The sequence below is a fragment of the Mustela nivalis genome, assembly GCF_964662115.1.
Source record: "Mustela nivalis genome assembly, chromosome: 9".
NCBI classification, from domain to species: domain Eukaryota; kingdom Metazoa; phylum Chordata; class Mammalia; order Carnivora; family Mustelidae; genus Mustela; species Mustela nivalis.
Window position 1 is genome coordinate 21574173 of NC_139028.1, and position 20413 is coordinate 21594585.

General features: G+C 52.1%; 1 protein-coding gene across 4 annotated transcripts in view; it reads right to left on the bottom strand.

Annotated features, from left to right (window-relative positions):
* Nucleotides 1-5087: 5087 nt before the first annotated feature.
* The window catches only part of TMPRSS13 (transmembrane serine protease 13), a 28756-nt gene continuing 13430 nt past the window's right edge, over nucleotides 5088-20413 (bottom strand). For 2 of the 4 annotated variants that reach the window (XM_082683472.1, XM_082683470.1), the window contains 11 exons: nucleotides 19046-19084; nucleotides 18828-18950; nucleotides 17768-17897; nucleotides 15944-16036; nucleotides 14890-14933; nucleotides 13540-13702; nucleotides 12542-12714; nucleotides 9896-9994; nucleotides 7481-7623; nucleotides 7191-7343; nucleotides 5088-6526 (listed from right to left, as the gene is read on the bottom strand). In XM_082683472.1, the coding sequence (XP_082539598.1) occupies nucleotides 6500-6526; nucleotides 7191-7343; nucleotides 7481-7623; nucleotides 9896-9994; nucleotides 12542-12714; nucleotides 13540-13702; nucleotides 14890-14933; nucleotides 15944-16036; nucleotides 17768-17897; nucleotides 18828-18950; nucleotides 19046-19084 (1187 nt within the window). In that variant the 3' untranslated portion in view covers nucleotides 5088-6499. The remainder of the gene's footprint in view (nucleotides 6527-7190; nucleotides 7344-7480; nucleotides 7624-9895; nucleotides 9995-12541; nucleotides 12715-13539; nucleotides 13703-14889; nucleotides 14934-15943; nucleotides 16037-17767; nucleotides 17898-18827; nucleotides 18951-19045; nucleotides 19085-20413) is intronic. The other 2 variants (XM_082683473.1, XM_082683471.1) reach the window with 1 other exon arrangement.

The window sequence follows — 20413 nt, forward strand, 5'->3', positions numbered from 1 at the left end:
GACGATTCACCCTACCCAAATCTAAGACCTACTATAAAGCTAAAGTAATTAAGACAGGGTGGCATTATGGAGGACATGGGGAGTTAGAGAGAAGGAGGTTGGGTAAATTGGAAGGGGAGGTGAATCATGAGAGATTACGGACTCTGAAAAACAATCTGAGGGGTTTGAAGTGGCAGGGGGGCGGTGGAAGATCGGGGTACCAGGTGGTGGGTATTATAGAGGGCACGGATTGCATGGAGCATTGGGTGTGGTGAAAAAATAATGATACTGTTATGCTGAAAATAAATAAATGAAAAAAAAAGGGTGGCATTGCTGAAAGGATAGACACATAGATTAAAGAAATATACCCACACAGATATGCTCAATTGACTTTTGAGAAAATGGAAGGGCAAATGGAAATGCAGATTTGCGGGCGGGAAAAGTGCAGTCTTCAAAATATGGTGCTAAAACAACCGGACATCCATTAGTGAACAAATGAACCTCAATCTAGATCACAACAGTATCTCAAAATTAACTCTAAATGGATCCTAGTCCAAATAAAAAAACATAAAACAACAAAATTCTTAAGAGAAAACATCAGAAAAAGTCTTCAGTCTTCATGAGCTTAGATTTGGCCAAGTATTCTTAGCACAATCCAAAAAAAAAAAAAAATGATAAGTTGGAATTCAGCAAATTCACTTTGTCTCTATAAGGGCACAATTAAGAAGGTGAAAAGACAAGCCACATAGGGAGAAAATATTTATAAATCAAATATCCAGCAAAGATTAGCAACTAGAATATATAAAGTACTCTCAGAATTCAACAATAAGAAGACTAGTATCTAGCATATATAAAGAAAAGAACTCTCAGAATTCAATGATAAGAAACAAACAACCCAACAAAGAAACAAGAAGATCTGAACACTTAGCCAAAGAGGATCTCCAGATGGCCAAAAAAAAAAAAAAACAACCAACATTAAAAAGATGCTCAACATCATTCGTTGTTAGAGAAATCCAAATTAAAACCACAATGAGATACCACTACATACCTATTAAAATGGTTGCCCTAAAAAATTCTGGGCAATACCAATTACTGGGAGATGAGGAGCAAGTAAAACTCTAATTTGCGGGTGGGAACGCAGAATGGTACAGATCCTCTGAAAACAGCCTGGCAGTTTTTTATACAGTCAAACATACAATCACCATATGACCCAACAATCCCACCTGTAGTAATTAATCCTAGAGGAAAGCAAACTTTAGTCACATGAAAATCTGTACAAGAGCATTGAAATCGATGCTCATCTTAATTTCCGCCATGATCTTATCAAGGAGGAACAGCTTTGACTCATGAGAACTTCTAGGCCTTTGTGCAATGTTTACAACAGAGACAAGCCTGGACTGTCTCCAAGGAGAAGGGCTTTGGGGGCGGAAGAGAAGGGAGCAGCTAGAGCCTGACCCAGCGAGATGGGGGGTTCTTGAGACTAGGGGTACAGAGAGCTGCAGATTTGCAAGCTGTTGCCTGCACCTGTAAAATCATGTGAGGGCGGCCCGTGAAGGCCGCCAGTAGAGCGGCCAGCCTGGGAACAGGGTGCGGCCTCCCTCAGAGCGTAGCATCCTGGGGAAGAACAGGAGGAGGAATGATTTCCAGACAGGCTGAGAAGTTCAGTCAAATTTTCATCTATTTTATAAAGAAAGGTGACATTTCTTGTACCTTCATGGCATGGAGCAAATTCCTGCTGACTGCACGGGGTGTTCGTCAGAACCCCAGAGATCGGACGGAGGTCTCTTGGGGAACACCACTTAAGGAGCTTGTGGGAGACAGAAGGAGCGGCCAGAAGGCCAGAAGGGAGAGCTTGATGTCACAGAAGCAATGGCAATGTCACTGAGCAGGGAGTCCTCAAGAGTTCAGTTCCAGCAGGGAGTTCCAGTAGGATGAGGACTGAAAAGCTACCATTGGATTTGGCAACATGGTAGATCAATGATGTGATGGGGCAGGAGCCAGATGGCTGTGGCTTGAGGAGCCCATGGGGCATGAGGTTGTGTGTCCCCTCACAGCCCTGAACCATCAGTTCCATTGGCCGAGTGGCCAGGTGCTTCCAGGGCAGGGCCAGCTACCCATTCTGGTCCCATCAGTGGCAAGAGAGAGCAGAGAGAGCTCAACCCAGCTGTGAGAGAAACTCCCAGCAGGAGACGTCTAGCTGCCTCGGATGGTGGCGTCACCTTCATAGAAGACCAACCCCATTGCTATAAAATGAAGAGGCAGGTTTATACAGAGAAACGGCAAATCTCCTAAGAAACTTGAACCCTGTGAAAATTTATTCAAATTCCCCAGTCCCGTCTCACTGGTTTGCTGAAGGGGTGGAGAAAGGGGTGAAGGATTTGGCCCTTTTGCGGCAATTTCAACGTTTGTTTCAAGGGCTCGATCTGCCTGTCACTGTCCTGCATGTTGACATGCAGCCGCCCGTTTCACCCTGCAACAGCACGTGGGAGAGATGCACCTATGCTGCATGAGGGGAGGGAGAGGCTGGCTTGCCCAAGGTCAGAGAGCGAAGGAAGTGGAGCTGGAATTTGTGCCTCTGGTTACCTCCAGTCCAACTTCATGGCTCTTTCCACTAAATCAGTATCATTAGGAGGAGTTCAAAGAAGATTCCCAGCTCCCTCCTTGTATGAAAAGTGAAGAACTTATTCTGGGACTCAGGCCTTTGGCAGAAGAATTACCCCGTTACGTCCACGTCCCACATCCTGCGGGCCGGAGCTGAGCCGTGCAGGACCAAAGCCGGGCCATTCCCTCCTCTGCTCTGAGGACTCATCTGAGACGATCTCTGCCTGGATGACGCAGGCTGCGTATCTCCACAGCGTGGTCTTCCACGTTCTGACAAGACTCATCGTGAGACCAGTGTGAGCTCGCTGCCTGGGCTGGGCAGCGCAATTCCATGGAACAGGAAGCCTGGGCCAGCGCGGAGGATGTACGGAATGAGTGGCACGAGCTTCTCAGAGCCACCCACCCACACTGAGGAGACATGGAGGTATCCTGGGGTGACAGCTTATTATGGCAGAGGAGGACCTCCCAGAAAGCATCCACTTGGGACGTGGGTGCGAGAAGAGTCAGGAGGCCTCCTCCCATTCATAATGCTTTTGTCTCAGGTTCTGGGTGAGCTAAGCCTCCGGTCCTGTGACACTCTGAGGGGTGTGCCCAGCCTTCTCTGCGGCATTGTCCCGCCCTGGCCCTCCCACGGCAGAGGCCCGGTGGAGAACGGAAAGATACCCGTTGCCGAGCAGCAGACCCTGTAACGTCTCAGCTAGAAAAGACCTACCTGACTTGGGAGAGCAGATTTTAAAATCGGACAGCCTCGATTCAAAGTCCAGCTCTACCACTGTAGCAGGCGTGTGGCTCGGGGAAGCTTAACTCACTTGCCTTGGCCTTTGTGTCTTCATCCATGAAATAGGGATAATAGTGCCTACTCTGTGCTTTCAGGACATAAGACACATCAGGTGGTTAGCACAGCAGCTGGTATATAGCACACATTCAGCAAGTGCTAGCTCTTATCATCATTATCCTCATCATTATCATTACAGAAAGTGCTCCACATGCATCTCCCAATGTCCCCCCAAGTGCATCAGGACACTGGCTAAGCAATTACGGGAAACAATAGCCCTTGGGAACTGAACCAAACTCCAGAGGCAGCAGGATGGGCTGCTGGGCTGTGACCGGACGGGCCTCCAAAGACTTAGTCTCTGCCCCACACCCAACACACTCACATACACTCCCCTCCTTCCCCGGGGGGTAAACTCAGCAGTCAGTGGACTTGACAAAGCCAGAGAGTCTGAGTGGTACCTGGAGATGCCTGGGATCCAGGGACCCGAGGATGGTGTCACCAGCAACCCCCACTAGCCTCCACCAATAGAGACACGCACATCTTTCTGGAAATTTTGGACAGATTTGGGAAATCCCATCACCCTACTCCATGCTTCTTATGGTTTCTGTAAATGTCTGGTGTCTAAGGAAAGTGTTTTTCTTTTCCTATTAAGATACTGCTTTTTCTCGAGCTTATCTCTCCCACACACACACCTGCACCCCTATAGGCTACTTATGCCCTAGGAAGCCAGAGAGAGAGAAGGATCTGAAAAATAATGTGGCAGGAAGACTCCTCGCTGGACGTTGAGATGGATGAGAAATAAGCTTTGGGTTGAACCACGGAAGTTGTGGGAAACCGTGGGCTCTTATTGGGGTCGCTGTGTTCTCCCTACTTGCTAATATGCTAAGCCCGCCAATTGCCCCTCCCCCACACCTTTTTGTTGGGATGAAGCCAGAAAAGAACTGAAGGTGGGACGTCTCCCCCTCCCACTGACATGAGAGAGTAAAGAAACCAAATCTGAGGTGTCCGAAGGCCAGGCCCATGGACGCAGGCCTGGAGACGTCTGTGATCGTGGCCAGAAGCAGGGGTGTGCCCAGTGGCGCTGGTCGTGTATCCATGGGTCGCAGTGATGGAGGTCAATATATTCAAGGTAGGAAAGTAACTGCGGAGCAAGAAGGGATAGATCTTTCAGAAACCGATGGGACTACCGATCCAATTCTGTTGGAAATGCTTGAGGAAGCTTCTTACAATCAGGCCTCTCTCTGAGCTTGCAAAGGCAGAGGAAGAGAAAGAGGAAGAAGGGAAAAGGAGAAAAGACAAGCACTGGATTGTCCTTCACCCATCCTTGTCTGGTTTTGTTTGTTTGGTTGTTTGATCTGGTTTGGCTTGGTTTGGTGACGTTTGACTTACTTAAGTTTTAAGATTCCTTTCAAGCCTCCCGTCCTCTGTGAAGCCCTCCCTGACCTCTCCAGGTGCGACTGGTAGCTTCCACGCATGCTGTCCATACTCGTCATAGCTTCCGTCACACTGAGTCACAATCATGAGTTCCTGAGGACACTGTCATAGTCTTTGTGCCCCTGAGCCTGTCATGATACCTGATACAGAGTAGGCACTGATATGGCAGGTCGGGGGTTGGCTGGTGGGCCAAATAAACACTCAGAACCCACAGCTGAGGAACCAAACCTAAGAACCCCCACAAAGGCTGTCTGGACACCGGGGTGGGCAGGGAATCAGTAGAACAACAAATCACAAATTTTTCAGGTCACACAACTTTTATTGCTGAAGACCATTGCTGGGGCTGCCGTAGACATGAACATTGCCCTCCCCCACCCTCAGCCCTGATAACACGCAACCGGCTCCCTCGGCCCCTGTCCAGCCTTGCTGCCTGCCTGAGCTGGGCTGGGCTGACCCGTGTGGACCCTGCCTCTGAGAGTCATAGCACCGTGAGGCAGGCCCCAGGAAGGTGAGGAGAATGGGGCTGGGCAAGAACAGGTAGCCCAGAGGAGAGGCTGGCGAAGGCCCAGGCCTCTGGCTGGCATGGAAACCAGACACACTGATGGCTCACGGGAGCAGGGAACCTCAGATCCTTCAATACGACTGTTTGGAGGGCCTGGAGACAGTGTCGGCTCTCTCTTCACGGCAGCGTTGGGGTCAATGCCCGGTTTCTGAAACAACTGAGAATTTGAAAGGTGGAGAAGCGGAGAAGAAACTACAAAAGGCCCAGGAGGGCACTGGACAGGGAACCCTGTCCACCCGGACTCTCTTAGGCTCTGACACCCATGGAGAAGCAGCAGCCATTTCTTCACGCCCTGGTGTGGCCTTCAGATGCAGCGACACGTGTGGCTCTCTGTGAGGGATCTGCTCACCAGCCTGCCTGAGGGCTCCCTACCGAGTACCCCAAAGCAGCTCCTTCATCTGGTCACTTGAGGTCGGGAACATTCTGCAGGACTCTGGAATGGCACAACTCCCAGAAGCCCCTTGGAGTCTGTGGGGTGATGGATGCTAGCGCTTCAGGCGCCTGGAAGTTTTGGAGAATCTTTATAAAATGCATCTACTTCCATTTCTTGAATATAAAAATAAAATAAAAATCTGCCCCAGTGCCTCTGAGCCTGGACTGCTGCATGCAGCCAGCCCTCCACATCCGGGCACCAGCACGAGGTCTGATAAAGAGCAGGAAGCTCTTTCAAAGGGGGACACTTCCCGCCAGGGCCAGCCCAGGCCCTCTGCTACCCGGGTGTCCCCGGGGCTGCTGGTGACCACGCGGTCTGGGTTCGTCTCCAAGTCAGGGTCAGAGGAGCAAGAATGCCTAATATGGACTTCCAGGCCCTTCTCTGGGGCCCTGTTTGGGCTTCACCACCTCTGTCCATTAAGGCTACCCCTGCAGGAACCTCCACACAGCCCAAACCATTAACTCCAGGTGCTTTCCAACCTGGGCTTTGCGAAGAGCTGACAGCTCTTCTGGTTTCTGAAGACCTTGGGAGAGTAACAACATCTACTCATGTGCTCACATGTACACACACATACACACACGTGTGTGCATATTCACAGAGGCAGCAGATAGTAGAGGTAGGAGTAACGAAGATGCCTGGTGGCCTTTAGCCTAGATGACACTGCCGATGGCCCAGTCACTTTGGCCAGTGCCGTGAGGTGGGACAGTCCAGCTGCTTAGGATTTCCGGAAGTGCACCTCCCTCTGAGGACAAGAACAGGGAGAACAGGATGAGGCTGGGTCAGGAAGACAGATGTCGAAGGTGGGGTTCAGAGCCTGCCATTCAGTCCAGCTGTCACTGGGCACTGCTCCTCGGAGAGAGGCAACAAGGAGGAACCGTGGAAGCAGAGAGACACCAGGCTGGATTTCTGGACCAGCCACCCAAGCTCTGTGTGCTGCTCTCCCCTCTCTCAGGCAGAGGAGGGAAGGTGAGCATAGCTTTCGTGCTTTAGGGCTAAGATGGCAGGTGCAGGGAAGGTAGGGCTGTTCTGGGTCAGCAGAGGTGGGGGTGAAGCCCTGCACCCCAGATACCCATGAGACTAACTCCCTGCCAAGGAGGGAGGCCTCCTTCATACACCGCTCCAATCAGCTGTGTGAACTCACACCGTGGAGAAGACATGCCGCTGGGGCCCAGCCTGGGGCCACCCCTTTACATCCCTCCAGAGGAAGGAAACAGAAGGTAAGAAACCTAGGCCGCTGGGGTTGGCCCAACATTGGATTCCTATCCTGTCCCAGTCTTCCACACTTCTGAACACCTCCAAACACGACGGGTGAGGGGAACTTTGCTAAGACTCTGGGGAAAGCCTGGGCCCTCTACCAGACACCCCAACTTTGGGGAGCTCCCAGTCTGCCCCAGGCAGACACTCACCTCCATCTTGCTATAAATCCAGGGGAGGACTTCAGTCACTTTGGTGTACACACCGGGCTTGTTTCTCTGGCCACAGCCCGTGCCCCAGCTGGTGACTCCTGCCAGATACCAGCGGTTGTTCTGCTCACAGACCAGGGGCCCCCCGCTGTCTCCCTGTGGGGGGAACACACATCTCAGCAGGGTAGGAGGTGGTCCTTGAGCAGGAAATGGCGGGCACCTGATTCTCACTCTGAAACCACCACCCCAGCCTTCCCCCATGGCCCCTGGCTCCCAGGACATGAGCCTCTCACCTGGCAGGAGTCTCTGCCTCCCCGGAGGTCCCCAGCACACATCATCCTTGGGGTAAGGTAACTGTCATAGACCAAGAAGTCATTGCATTTCTTAAAGTCGATGAGGTTGACCTGTACCTCTCGGAGGAAGGGGGATGTCTTCTCTTCAGTGAAGGCGAGTGGAGGAAAGAGAAGACGGGAAAGGAGTGAGACCAGATCTGGACACCTTCATGACCTTCTAGCCAGCCACCCCATGACTCAGATTCACAGCTTCCTGGGAGCAGAGGATACCATTCCCATGGCTGGCCTCCCAGAACATAGGGCCACATACACCCTCACACCACACACAACCCCCTACATGTAACATAGAGACAGACATGTACACAAACTCACAAGCCTACTGGGCTGCCTTCATGTTGCAAAATCTTCTCTGTATGCAGAGCACCATCAAACACATAATTTCATTTGTTTTCAGTAACTATGTGCCCTAACGAGGTATAATTAATCCATTTACAGTTGGAGGAACTCACGGCCGAAGGCGTGACTTGCCCACAGTCACACGGCCGGTCAGTTATGGAGCCGAGACCAGAACAAGTCTGCTCCCAGGCTAGTCACCATCCACTGCACTGAGCAAGGGAAAGGAGGCCCTGAGACCTGCAACTGGCCAGAGGCTCTCTGTGAGGTCAGCCACGTGCTCCGGGGCCAAGCATAAACCATCCTACAGAACCAACATCAGCAAAGATCACTCTGCAATAGAGATAAAGTGAGGCGAAAGAAGACCACTCCACTTCATAACCTTGTTTAAGGGTAAATGGAAACAAGGTAGGTCACAAACCACAAATAACGGCGACTATCCCCTCTCCCAGCCAATAGGAATGGCTACTGCCTCCTCGCCGATTATAGTTTTAGACTCTGCTTATTCTTAACTCCTAGATGAGATTATTAGGATGTCCAATCATAGAATTATCCCTGCTTGGGTGCCTCGGTGGCTCAGTGGGTTAAGCCTCTGCCTTCAGCTCAGGTCATGATCTCAGGATCCTGGGATCGAGCTGCACATTGGGCTCTGCTCAGCAGGGAGCCTGCTTCCCCCTCTCTCTCTGCCTGCCTCTCTGCCTACTTGTGATCTTTGTCAAATAAATAAATAAACATTAAAAAAAAAAAAAAAGAATTATCCCTGCTTCCCGAAAGCATCCAATCTAGAGAAATGTTCCACTTCTTTGAACCGCCGCCCTCCCCTACAATAAGTCCTTCCTAGCACTCTGTTATTAAGATGTCCATGGTTCCCTGTGGTATATGTTCCCCCTCAGTGCAGTGAGCAATGGACCAAACATGTTTGATTATAGGGGGTCTCCAGGTGGTCTTGGCTGGAGACCAACTACTTTGACATCTGCTCAGGTATATACATTCATACACATTTGCCTCAGGTTGGTTTACAGGATTTCACTTGGGAGAGCTCCGTGTGAAGCTGTTTAGGGGGACACAGACACCTGGTAGGATCTGCATGTAGGGGGACATGGGTACTTGGTAGGTACCTGGTGTTGTCTGCATTGATGGGAGGATCTTAACTGACCAAGCGGAGCCTACATGGTCTGAATAGAGGATGTACAGTGTTGTCAACAGTCAAATAGTCTATTTGTTGCCAATTAGTCTTTTTTGGTAAAGATATGTGAATGAAGTGTTGGCCTCTTCGCCAGGAGGTGGCACCTAAGAGTTCTGAGGAAATAACCATATAGGCCCCTAGGTACACGCTGTACATAAACACATTTTGTATATTCTTATAGGGTAAGTTTTCTGTGAAAGTGGCAGATATTAGTTAAGCATGTGTCTTGGCATTTTTTTCACCTGCACATTTGGGACTTTTTCTTTTGATTGACTAAAGCTGCATATACTAAAAACAAAAACAAAAACTTTTTTTTCTCATTTCATTTTCACTTTTTTAAAAAATTCAAAAATAACTGCAATTTAATGGGGGCTTTCTCCATGGAAGAGTTAGTCCAAAGTGTAAGAAACAACCCAGGCTCTGTGAGCAAGTGGTGGAGTATGATGCAGATAGCACCAGCCTGGCATGTTCTAGACTATTCTAGGCTGTTCTAGACTTAGTTCTGTCTATCAGAAACAACTACGGTGACCCTGGGCGAATGACAGAGCCCCAAAGGTCTTTAGCTTCCTCATTTGTAAAATGGGGAGAAGGGTTAAGGGTGATACTTGGGAGACCAAAACTTTCTAACATGGGTTACAAGATGTAATATAAACTGGTCTGCCATGTGTGGGGGTGATGTGAACACACATACCCACATGCAGGCCCATGAATCTCTATGCCCAAACCCTCATCTAGATAGGCCCTCCTCCATACACCCCGACACATCACCCCCACACACTCTGTACAGATGCACATGTACACACACACACACGCAGCCCAACAATTCTGCCTCTCACCATCAGTCTCCTTGGTCTTGCCAAAACCTGTGATCCAGCAGGTCTCATTGAGGCTGAAGGTCTGTCCGTGCATAGGGAGGCAGGCAGGGTGGATGTGAGCTGCAACAAGACCTCAAGACATCAGAGCAAGGTCAAGGCTGGAGATCTCAGCTGGGATGGTACTAGGGAGGGACAGGGGTATCCAGGTCCTAGGACCCTCCCTCCTTGCCCCAGTATGGTTCAGAAACTTCTAGGGCCTTGAATAGACCAGGCAAGAAACTCAGGCATTTTATCTTGACCCTCCAGCCTTTGGGTTGCTGCTAGAGTTCCCGTAAACATTCTGATCTCAGTGAGTGCCCTGTGGGCAGAAGCATATGCCTTGGAAGCTCCCCTGTGCCACGCCGATACCAGGGTGGCTCTAAGGATCTCCCTTCTATGAGTGGCTTTCCCAGCTGAACCTCCTCCATGCCCATCCGTCAGAGGAGGGAGCAGCAGCAGACCAAGTCCCAGGCATTAGCACCATGGCCTCTCAGTGATGTGTCCAGCCAGGTCTGGGGAGAGCACCCACAGGTGGGTCAGCAACTGAGGGGCTTCCTCCAGCTCAACCTCCCCAAGTGGGAAGAGCACATCCCTAGAGGCATGGACCACAAAACCCCTGCTCACTTGCTCCCAGGCTCAGAAACATTTAGAAGGTGCTGCTGTGCGTCACGTCACAGCCTTTCTGAGGACTGGGATCTTTATGCTAGGGCGTGAGCCACCAAACTCCAACTTGCAAGATGAAAATACCAGCTGATAGAATGTTTGCAATGCTCTCAATGGTTTCTTATGCTCACCTAGAACAGTGCCTGACACATACAAAGTACTCAACAAACAAAGAAAGGAAGAAAGGAAGGAGTGACACAGAAAACGGGAGTGTGGGGGAGGGAATGAACGCTAGATTCTTCTCCTATAAATTGGGCTCTAAGTACCGGGGTCTAACACATTTGTCTGCTAGAGAGTAAACAAAAAAGAAATGAAGGCATGGCATCAATCATTAACCAAAAAATGCAAAACATAATTTCTTAAAATATGCCCATTTTTAAGATATAGGGTCTTTAAAAAAAATGTAACATGATTCTATCCTCCATTCACTTTTATGGGGGGAATTAACTTTATCAGTGAATTTTCACAAGTTTTCTTCGATAGAACTGTGACTTGAAAGTGCTTGGCCCGCCAAAGGAGTTTAAGAAAATCTACCCTGATTTCTAAACCCAAAATCAGGGCACCTGGTCTAAACTGTAATTCTCAGTCAAGATGTGTGCTTCCTGCCCAGGGGCCTATGAGTCTGTAGAGGGACTGCCACAGTCTGAAAACCATACACAATGTTATAATAGCTTTCATTTGGTTTTACAGATTACCTAATTTGATTTGGAATTCCAAATAACATTAAGGGAGGTTGCGGTGGTGGGAGATCAGGATGGTTAGCGAAATGGAGTCTGGGTTTGGCAAGATTGGAAATGCCTATTCTGGTCCTGCAGACTGACTGCCCCTCTTAGGTGGGCATGAAGGGTAAGGCATGCAGGGAAGACCGCCCCTCGCCACAAAATGGGCTGATAGGCTACAGTGAAGGAGACTGGCCTGCTGGTGGGCGTGGCTCTGGGAGGGCGTGGCCCTGGGCCAGCCCCGCCCAACCGAGCTTAGGCTGTTTCCTCCTCCTCACCCCACTCTGACGACCTAGTGTCTGACTCAGGACTGCCACTGCCTCTGTAATTAATATGCCCGGAAAGACCAGTTCACAGGCTCAGAGCACGAGAAAGTCAGGACTAACCAGAGAGCCCAGAAAGCCCAGTCCACCTTAGAGATCCTTCTCCAGAGAAGCCCCACTTGTGCCATGTCGGCTCCCCCAGCTGTCCCCACCATCGAGTCACTGGCCTCTACTGGCTGCGCATCACCCATTTCATTCTACTTGCAATTTCAACTGGAGAGCGCGCAGCATAGCAGTAGACACACGGTAAGTATTTGATAAGCGCGCACAAGAGTGAGTGAATTCATAGATGAAACCTTTGATCTCCCGACAACTCCCCTAGCATTTCTGTCCTGTGGCCAACCTCGTGGCAGTTCACTGTCTGCATATGTGCTCGTGCTGTGCTCCCAGCTGCAGTGATCCCAATTTGCCAGCACGAAGAGCTTTACTCCGGAGGCAGACCCGCCTGGATCCCATCCTGGAGCAGGCGACCACTTAGGACTCTGGCCGTGGGTAATTTTCCTTCCCTGAGGCTCCATGTCCTCAAGTATAAAATGAAGCTAATAATAGTACCTGCTCTACAGGATAAGTTGGGAAGAGTAAATGATGCAGCTGTAAATTGCCTGTCGCAGTGCCTGGCCCCTGTTAAGTGCTCAATAAATATGTGTGGAACGATTCAATCTATTCATATTGGTTAAGACCAGTACCCAAGCCTTATCTCTGTCATCAACTTGCAATGTAAGATGTGTCATTTGGCACAACCTTATTTCCAGCCTCTGAGCCTCGGTTTCCCCAATGGTAAAGTAGAGAAGTGCTCCATTAAATGATTCCTAAGAACCTTTGGCTTCCGCCGTGCTGAGGCTCTGGGACCCCAAGAGGGCCTATGGACGTGGCAAGGCTGGGCTCCGAGGGCTGCTGGAAAAGCGGGCGTGGCTTTGACTCACCAGACAGGGTCAGGGGCTTGGAGAGCCGCATGAGGGCGATGTCGTAGTCATCTTCCTCGTCCGTGTAGTTGCCGTTGATGATGATCTGGGAGATGGAGGCTGCTTCAGGCAGCCGGAGCAGGTTGCTGGTGCCTGCGTAGACCTTCCAGCCCTCCAGAACCTTCTCCCGGGTCCTGCAAGAGCCACAAGGGAGCATGGTCCAGCTCTTTGTCTGGCAGGGCCCCCTGGCAGTGTCTGCCATGCACAGGGAGCTACAGCCGCAGCACCAGCTTACAGGCAGGGGGATGGACGAAATGACCTCAAAAGGGAACCCTCCATCTTCGCCCAGGACTCAAAAACAAGCCCCCCCTTTCTCTAAAAGCCGGTCCTTAACTGGCCACCCAGCACCTCATGACCCCCACTGTCTTCTCTGCATTCCACCAAGCTTCCTATAAGGTGGACAGGACAGGTCAGCAGAAATGGAGCTGTAGACAGGACAAAGTGACCTGCCAGAGACTCACTCCCTCCTGGGGAAGCTAGTGCCCCTGACGCCTTATCCTCAGAGCCCTTTCCTGCCCCCCAGCTCCAGGGGCCTAGACTGGCTGGTGACAGTCAGAAGCTCACAGCACCACCCTCCCCTCCACCCCTATCCCTCCGTTCCTGATTCCCTGGGATAGCATTTCTGTTCCTCAGGCTCCCTCCCCGGAAGTTCCTGTCGCAGGAAGCGGTAACAAACCCAAAGCCTTTTATTTCACCCCATTCTTTGTTCTTAGGGAAAGACTCCTAAGCCGTTTTTTCCTGCCTGCCTCACCCTCCCTCTAGGCCATCCAGGTTATTTTCTCATTCTGGGCTGCACTCAGAACAAGTAGCCCCAATGCCCAGTCCCAGGACCCAACAGTAACTGCAGATCATGGTCCTGAGACTGGGGGCCTGGGCTCACAACCAAAGCCCTCTCTGCTAAGAGACAAATCCATCTGCCATCAGCCCTCCCTGGTGCTCCCCGCCCCTCGGGCACTCACACAAAGAAGCAGTGGGCAGCGGTGAGCACCCACTGGGCGTCGATCAGCGTGCCCCCGCAAATGTGAGTGGTGCCGTAGTGCAGGCTCACTTGCCAAGGCCACTTGCTCTCTGGGGCCAGCGCCCCTCCCACGATCCTCCCCGTCATGGCCCTTAGTCCACAGTCTGGGGAGAAGCAGAAGCGAGGAACTGTGACCTCTGCTGCTCTCAGAATGGCTCCCGTGCTCCCTGGACCCAGGGCAGGCTCAGGCAGCCCCATCCTGAGGGCACGTGCCCGCCCATGGACACAGCTTTGCTCACTTAATCTGATGTGGCCCAGCTGTTTCCTGCCAAAGCAGAGCTTCCATGGGGAGGGTTAGACTGCTGGGATCACTCAGCGGGGAGTTTCATCCCAGGCAAGTTCCTCTTTCCTCCTACTCATTCATTCTTTCCTTAACGATGACAAATGCTCATTAAAGTGTCTGAAGTTGGGGGACTGTGCCAAGCACCATACCATCATGATGGCAAATCCCAGGGCTGCCGTGCTGTGCAGGTGGGTCTGTGCCCATATGATTCCCCAGGGGGTCATTTAATGCTACTGGGGACCCTGTATGTACCCCCACAGGGACATTCCCAACCATGTTCTGGAGTCATCTCCCCAAAATTGTGGACAAGGAGGGCAGTCTTTGGAGTCTGTTAGGACATGTTTCCTTTTCTCTTTAAAGCGGGAGAGAATGAAGAACCGGTAGTAGTCCGAAGGGTGGGCCCTCTGTCTGTAGCCCTGTGCCCGCCCACTCAGGGGAGCAAGCCCACCTGGTCATTACTGAGAGCACAGCACATATATACAGGCTGCTCAACAGCTTGGGTTTTGGGGTCAGACCCAAGGTCAGATACCAGCTCCTAACCTACCAGCAGTGAGACAAACATGCCAGTCTCTTATCAGTAAGTGGACAGTAATGGCCCTGCCTCATGAGAATGAAATGCAATTATTTATCAAGAGTCAATAAGAGTAGAATGTACTCAGTAAATATTGGCCCTAGATCTAGTTCCACATCTGTTGATACAGGAGCTTTAAACTGATCCAGACTAGCCCTCCAGTCCTCTCCACCTCCCAGAATCCGTGAGATTTGAAGGGCTTCCCCTGTATGAACAAGGTTGCTGGGCTGAGCAGAGTCAGGAGAAGAAGAAGTGCTACTCTGAGACTGTCCCAGTGCCTTACAGGGACCTCAGCCCTGAAGCAGGCCTGCTGCTGAAGACTATCTTCCTGTTGGGACCCCCCGGGCTGGCCATCTCCCCTAGAGGGGTCCCATGTCTCTGCTCCCTGACTCCCACCCCACACAGGCCACAGTCCAGGAAGAAGAGCATCTTCTTACGGGAACACTGGAGAGAGACATACCGCTGGGAAGGGCATTCAGACCTGTACAAAGGGACACAGAAGATGGGAAAAGGGCACTTTAGATACCTCCTCCAGAAAGCCTTCCCTGATTGAATCCCTCTAACTTCCTATTCCATTTCCTTTGCATAAGATAGAGGTTCTGATCTCCCTCCCAGAGAGACAGACCCTTCTAGTGCTTTCTCCAGAAATGGGGATAGCTCAGTGCAAATCATCCCCACTCTTGTCCCTATCCCCACCCCTCAGTTTTCTTATGGGAGATTGCACGCATTGGGTAGATCCCTGTCCTTTGAACTCATGACTTCATTGTCCTGAATCTTTCCACAGCACAAGAGGTGGCCTGACTCTCCTCGGCCAGTTCCTCAATGCTCCACGGGCAATGTAGCTTGCAAAACACCTAGCACAAAGCAGGCACCCAGGCTACAGCTCATTCTCTTCTCTCCCCTCCCCTCCCTGTCCCTTTTTCTCTGGAAGCCTGGCTTCTCCTTTCCCTCCCCAAGGTAAACACCACTAGCTGGTGGAGCACCCTTCAACCTTCCCCTGAGTGGGATTGGGACAAGGGCGGGTCTGCAAGCAGAGATGACAGATGGCAGGGCCCAGGAGGGGGACAGGGCCTCCCAGCCAGGCCTCCCTGTCCCCGTCACATGCACCTGGCCCTCCTCCTGCTCCTGTTTCCCCACCCCCCATGACTCCAGCGATGTTTCTCCCTCCCCACCTCAAGCCCACTCCCTACAGTGGCTCCCAGTCCAAACACCCAGCAGACTGGTGGCCCCAAGGTTTATTTACGGTCTCTAACAAACAGATGAATGCTTGGGGCTCCGCTGACCTTGAGGTTCTCTCTGCACCACACTTCAATAACTTTCAAGTCAGGAGACAGGTGGCAAATGGGGACTGTTTCGGGGATGCTCAGGACATTCAGATGGACTCCTGGAGGCTGGGTCTCAAAAAGGCCAAAGGAGAGGGACTCCCTGACTCAAAGCACTCCCCCATTTTTCCCTGCTCACAGGCAGGCAGCCTGGCCCACACTACCACACCTGTAGAGGCTTTCCTGGAGGGTGGAGTTGTATTTGGAGATCGAGAAGCTGCTGGCAAAATTCCTGTGGGCCACCTCGGTCGTCCGGTAAGCACTGTAAGGAGGGGAGGGAAAGAAGAATAAGCCTGCCCCCACTCCCGGTGCCCCAGCTGACATTAGAGTTTTGCTGGCAGAGGCCAGGGGCCGGTAAGTCCCATCACACCCTGCCCCCACCCACACATTCCACCACTGCCCCCCCCCCCCAGCCCTGTGCACCAGCCCAGGAGATGTGGCATTAGCACCCCTGCGAACTTGTTAGAAATGCAAATTCTTGGGTCCTCTTAACCCTAGACCTACTGAATCAGGAACTCCATTTCTATGTTTTTGCAGGCTCTCTGGGGGATACTGATACGCATGCAAATTCAAGAAACACTAGCCGGGCCCTTTTCTGGCCAAGCTGTGATCCATGCACCACAGCAGCACCCCAAAGCTGCTGAGCCAGACTTTGCCTTTTTAAGATCCCCATCTTACGGCTTTGCACATGAAAATCTGAGAACCTGGTACTCACTTACTGGACCTCAGGCCACAGTGTATGTAAGAATCACCTCAGGACATTTGCTAAGCAGGTTTTAAATCTTAATCCACAGAGTCTGATTTTAACAACCCCCCCTGCCCCAGGTGATTCTGATGTGGGAGATCCATGGACAATCTGCGTGGCCCTTCTGTGAATTTCTGGAACATGGTGCACCCCTGAATGAGTGCGTGCCTTTTGCACATGCTGTTCCTCTTCCTGGGGTTCCTCTGTTCCCTGCTGTCCACCAGGTGAGGTCAGGCTCCCTCTCCATTGCGTACCCATAGTGCTTACCATTACGCATAGCATTATGCTATGGCTATTGGTTTAAGCCTCTCTCCCCCACACCATACCGCAGGTTCTGGAAGGGCAGGGATCTTGTCAGGGTACCCGTGGTCTCTGGCACGCGTCAAATCTCAATTATGTGTTTGGAATAAGCGACACCATCTACTGAAGCCCAAGGGAGGTTCTGATTTGCATAAGGTCGTACAACTCGATAATTAAAGATGTCCGTCTTCCAGCCACATCCCCCTGATTTCCCTCTCACAGATCGGAACTCTGAGGCTGAGGGAAGGGAGAGGACAGGCTTTCTAAGTCCTGGCCTCCCAGCCTTGGGTTTCAAGGTGCTTCTTCAACAGAGAGTCCACAGCTGAAACCCTTCCTCCCACAACTCCACACATATTGGTGAACGCCAATACTCAGACCAAGAAGGAAGATGGAGTTGGCTATGTGGCCTAGAAATAAGGGAAGAAGGCAGGAAGGACTCTATCAAGTGCTCCCTGCTCCACCCACAAGCACCTGCTTTGGTGTGAAATCTTTAGAGCCAAGAAGATTCTTAAGACTTCACCTGGCCACACCTGCTCATCTCCTCCCCGCTTCGATGAATTTCAGCTCAAGCCACAACTGCTTGAGTGCAGAGCCTGAACCTCTGGTTCCCGGTGGGAGTGCTCAAAGCCTTACCCCCCCTTGCTGGGCTGCTGTGACCATGAACTGTGACCAGGGACACAAAGCCACTTCGATGCAGAGAACATACGGGAGTGTCAGGTCCTACGACAGATCTCCACATCACGACTTTGGCCTCATGGGAACAACTTACCCCCAGACTTGGGCACCCAGGGGCACTGTGCCTTTGAATGACACAGGAGTGTCCTGAGCTAGTGCCCTCAGCCCTGGTCCTCAAGACTCTTCTCAATGAGTTGCCCACAGTGAGCCTGAGGGGCCCTTGCAGAGAACCCAGGACGACTCTGAACCTGGGACACCTGGGGGGATATTTACCTTACAAAACCCAGCTGCTGGCAGGTCTTCTCTGAGTAGGACTCATTCCAGCTGTCGCTGCAGATGGGAAGCCACTGATGGGAGGACCCGGAGTAGACTTTAAGCAGAGACTTGTCCCAGTCAAACCTCACTGCCGGGCAGGAAAAGAGCAGAGCGGGCTCTCAGCACCCGGTTCTTGAGGAATGTACTGAGTTGGGCTCTTAGATGCTCTTGTCCTGGGGCTCCTCGCTATGGCCTGGGGAACATCTGGGAGCCAGAGCCAGGAGGTAATGACCACCGGCCAGGGCTCAGGAGCCCAGGACACTCAATAAAGGCAGAGCCAAGGTAGGGGCCGGGGCAGGGCAGAGAGCTCTCTCTGCAACAGGACCCAGGGGACCAGTGCTGGGAAAAGGGGTGAGCACTGCCAGTAGCCTTCGCCCCAAGAAGGCAGCGGCATGCCCGAACAAGAGAGTGGCAAGGGGAATAAGGCCTGTGATCTGACTGCGTGTTCAGTCAGAGAGTGGTGTGCTCACGGGCAAGCACACACAGACACACAGGGAAATGCTCCCATGGACCCCGACATTGAGCCTACGCGTCAACAACGCACTGAAAGCCCCCTGAGCATCCAAGGGCAAAGAGATCTTTGCGCTCATCACTGCTGGCTATTTACAAACCGGCCTGTGTGAAACCATAGGGCTGCCAAGTCAGAGGTCACCTATGGGGGCCTAGATGGACGGGGCATGTGGGCAGATCTCTGGACCCCACATCTGCCTCCAGCTGGAGTAGCTCTATTTTACCTGCTACTTGGGAGTGGGCAGATTCTGAGAACCACTAATCTTGTCCAGTTCCCTCATTTCACAACTTAGGGAAATGAAGCCCAGAGATGGTAAGTGACTTGCCTGAGTCACACAGCACTCAAAGCCAGGTTTCAGACCCGAGTCTACTATCACTAGAACCTAGGTCTTCCGACTCTCTGTGCGTTGCCTCCAATTCGAGCTGATATGCAGTTTGCAGTCACCAGAGTGCACGCGCACACACACACACACTCAGGGACACATGCACCCGTGCCCAGCAGCCTTACCGCAGCCCAGCTCATCACTCCGCAGCTTACAGTCCACAATCCCATCACAGCGCACAGCATGGATGGGGCAGCTCTCCACTGGTTCCTTGTACTTGATCCCCGTGTGGCCCCGCCAGAAATAGACTGGAAGACAACGGAGCAGACAGCCGGGTCACTGCCAACCCCAGGTGGACAAGACACTGAGCAGCCCGAGGCCCTGGGGGTTCTGAGACACCGACCTGCAATCCCTCTTGGACTCTGGGGCTCTCTTCCCCCATCTGTATGGAGAAAAAGGCTGCTCAGAAATGCTCCAGAATGCCCCAGAAAGCTCCTGCAAGCAGGGCAGCACCAGGCAGACTGGAGCAGCCACCCAGAGAGAGAGAGAAAGAGAGGGAGGGACAACGAAGGAGGGAGGGGTGGAGGTGGGTACGGCTTGGGAGCTCCCGTGCCCTACATGGGCCAGATTGGCAGCCAGAGAAAGCCCTCCTCCAGAATCCCAGAGCCCCCTCTCGGAGCCCCTCTGGCATATCCCTTCTTCTCTGTGCTCTGCAGGTCATAGCAGAGAAATTTGTCTCTGCCGTCCAGATGCACAAGCACTCCCCATGCTGTCTGCTTGAAAGCTGTTCTTTTGGTCTCAAATCTCCTGGATTTTCCTTCTCCTTCCCCTCCCCTACACAAGGGATGTCTCCTTCAATCAGCTCCTGCCCCATTACTTGTCTTTAGAAATGTCTTTCCTCTCAAAGAGCAAATCTAGATGGCTGATTCCCAAATGTACAAGCTTTGCAAACTGTGAAAGTCAGCCTCATGACTCCCTGCATCTGGAGCACTGACCTCTTCTCAAACTAGGGATGCCATCCCTCCTGCCTAGAGACATCTTCCCTTGGGTGCCCAAGAAACCTGAGTTTTAACTCCTCACCCCACCCCTCATCCTCAGCCTGATCCCCCACTGCTCCCCCCTGCCCTACCACACGCTAGGTCACCCAGGGCGAAGGTCACCCTTGTGTGTCTGTTCCTTCCAGATCCAGACTCCAGTGCCCGCTGGGCCACATGTGGAGGGGCCCCCCTGATGGTCAGTGGACCTCAGGACATGCAGTGAAACCACACTGTGACTCCATGGTGGGGACACCCTGAGATGCCAACTCAGTCCTCCATGGGTCCTTCCCACCTGCTCTCCCATGACTGCCAGGGGGTCCCTAGAGCAGTGCCCTGTGGGGGAGGGGCAGGAGAAGCTGGGCAGTATGTCCTGGCTTATGGTCCACGTGGATACCATGTGGCAGGCACCGTGCTGAGGACACCCTTATGAGCATGACAATGATGCCATCACCTTGTCAGGCAGATGGGGACACCGAGGCTGGGGAAGTTAATTAATTTGCTGCAGTCCCCCAGGTGGCAAGTAGCAGAGCCAGGAGGCTCCAGGGGGCCATGCCCTTAACCAGCAAACTATCTCCTCCTGAGCCATCCTCTTCCTGGAGCAGCCTGGCCAGCCCAGGTTTCCACATGGTCACCCACCTGGCTTCTCCCCACACCGTGCCACTTCTTCAGGAGAAACCTTACTCCCCAGCCTGGTGTTTAAAGCTCTGTACCATGTAGCTTGGCCATGCGCAGCC